The following is a 2,500-nucleotide window of genomic DNA, read 5'->3' as shown; positions in this document are numbered from 1 at the left end:
CCTGTAGCCTAACGTTGAGTTGTAGTCTATGAATGAACATGGCGTCTATAATATCATCGTTGGGAATGGAAATGGAGCAGCAGTTGCAGAATCTAGCATAGCAACGCCGCGTAGCAGGCAACGACGAGAGCGCGGAGGGCTGGAGGAGAGAGAGAGAGAGAGAGACCAATGAGGAGAGTGAGAGAAAGCGCTGCAATTTAAAAAAAACTGGCTAGTGGAAGTGATGGCACGGAGACTGGTCTACCTTGTCTGTACTGCTGCAAGTTTCATCACCTGGTAAGAAACCCACAATTGCAGTGTCATGAGAAAATGTCTACAATGAGCAGCTTCAAAGAACGTATAGTGATTTCTAGCTCGTAGTGTAAATAAAAAGTATTTATTTGAATATCTCACGAAAAAAGTCAAATGAACTGAACTTTGAACTAGTTCAGAATTAAAATTGTGAACTTTGAACGTGAACTGTTCACTTTGAGCATGTATGAACTGAACTTGAACTAGTTCAGAAAAGCTGTGAACTGGCACAACATTGACTCACACACACACACACACACACACGCAGACACACACTCACTCACACACACACACACACACACGTGCACACTCACACACACATACGTACACACTCGCACACAAACACACATGCATGCATGCACACACACAAACACACACACACACCCTATACATACACTACACACACACACACACACACACACACACACTCACACACTATACACCCACACACGCACATACATACAACACACACACACACAAACTAGTGCTTGTCTTCTCGTAATACCGTGTTCCTCCTGTTCCCTGCAGAGAACCCCTGCTGAGGAGATCACCTTCCAGACCCTGAAGAACGCCATCGGTAAGCCCACACACACACACACACACACAACGCCATCGGTAAGCCCCCACACACACACACACACACACACACACACACACACAATGCCATCGGTAAGCCCACACACACACACACACACACACACACACACACACATACACACACACACACACACACATGCACACACTACGCCATCGGTAAGCCCACACTAGGGTTGGGTATCGTTTGGGTTTTATCCGATACCGGTGCTAAATCAATACTTTTAAAACGGTGCCGAAACGGTGCCTGAACCGGTACTTTGTTTTTAAAATGTTTTAAATTAAAATGGTCTAAAGCATGAATTGATTTTTTTTTATTGATAAGACAATTTTGAACATGAAATTGAACTGTTATGTTCAATTTACTATCAATATCTCATTGTTCCTACGAATAATACATTTAAATGTTAAAACAGCTTGCCATGCATGCACACACAATGGTGAGCTCTGCTTTCAAGTTTACCCCATAGACTGTATATAGAACAGTCTATGGTTTACCCAGTGTAGGCGGTTTGCCATAATGCATGTTAAAACCGCTTGCCATAAAACTGCCAGGTCATGGACAACGGCATTTGAAAGCAAGCTAATCTAACAGGGACTCTATTTTCCAGTTAATTCAGTGTGTTCCCAAATGCTTCAAGAAATTTCTTGCCTTAACCCATAACACGCAGTAGTTTTGAACATGTTAGGCTACATGTCGGTGTTGAAGTGTTTAGATTCCCAGGGCTAGCCTAGTAGGCATTTTAACAGCAACTATGGCTATGCGCTAACACCAGTCAGCTGAATTTAATTAGCGATAACGTACGGAGATGGTTTCGTAGCCTCTTTGACAGCTCAGTGACATCAGGTATGTAACCTACATATTTATGTTTTTGCCAGCTAACTTTTAACATGATCTTCATATTCATTGTGATGCTATATGGGCCTCATGCACATGTAAGATTAATATCATGCCATTATGTTGTTTAACACACCGTGAAATAAAGTTTTCACCTTACAACTTTGCTGATAACATTTCAAATAAATGTCAGTTAGCGCATTAGCAAGGATATTGTGTAATGTATAGGCTAGCCTACTGTTGACGTTGTTTCATAGCCTTTTGCTTGTGTGTAGTTAGGCCCACTGCTAGATTTTGACAGTAGCTCGCGATATCGCTTTAAAGTAAGCTACTTGGGCTCACGCAAGCTGTCAAACACTGTCCACTCGCCTATGTGGTGCACCCCTCTGGTTTATACATCCAGTGTTTATCATATGTTAGCTAACGGTATCTGGATGTGTTGCTATCAGAGCAAGACGTTAGAGATGGCGCATGACATGCAGTGATGCCTCGTATAATTTTTTATTTTTTTTTTAAACGCTATTTAAGCACCGAAATGAGGCACCGAAATCCACGTTGTTATTCGATGCAGTTACTACCGTTTGTGTCGGCACCGGTGCCATATTAGAACCGTGTTTCGGTGCCCAACCCTAGCCCACACACACACACACACACAACGCCATCGGTAAGCCCACACACACACACACACACAATGCCATCGGTAAGCCCACACACACACACGCACTACACACACACACACACACACTACGCCATCGGTAAGCCCACACACACACACAC

At 43.2% G+C, this 2,500-nt stretch overlaps 1 protein-coding gene across 1 annotated transcript in view; it reads left to right on the top strand.

The window, feature by feature from the left end:
* LOC143109353 (protein EFR3 homolog B) overlaps positions 1–2,500 on the top strand; it is a 29,581-nt gene that overhangs the window by 23,391 nt on the left and 3,690 nt on the right. The window contains exon 17 of the mRNA XM_076272065.1: positions 820–868. Coding sequence (XP_076128180.1) covers positions 820–868 — 49 coding nt within the window. The remainder of the gene's footprint in view (positions 1–819; positions 869–2,500) is intronic.

This window comes from Alosa pseudoharengus, unplaced genomic scaffold (assembly GCF_046254945.1).
Source record: "Alosa pseudoharengus isolate Yale_2024_CS ecotype anadromous, Long Island Sound unplaced genomic scaffold, YU_APseudo_1.1 YU_APseudo_1.1_scf_7, whole genome shotgun sequence".
Taxonomy (NCBI): domain Eukaryota; kingdom Metazoa; phylum Chordata; class Actinopteri; order Clupeiformes; family Clupeidae; genus Alosa; species Alosa pseudoharengus.
Note: the sequence above shows the minus strand (reverse complement) of the source record. Positions and strands in the feature narration are given on the sequence as shown.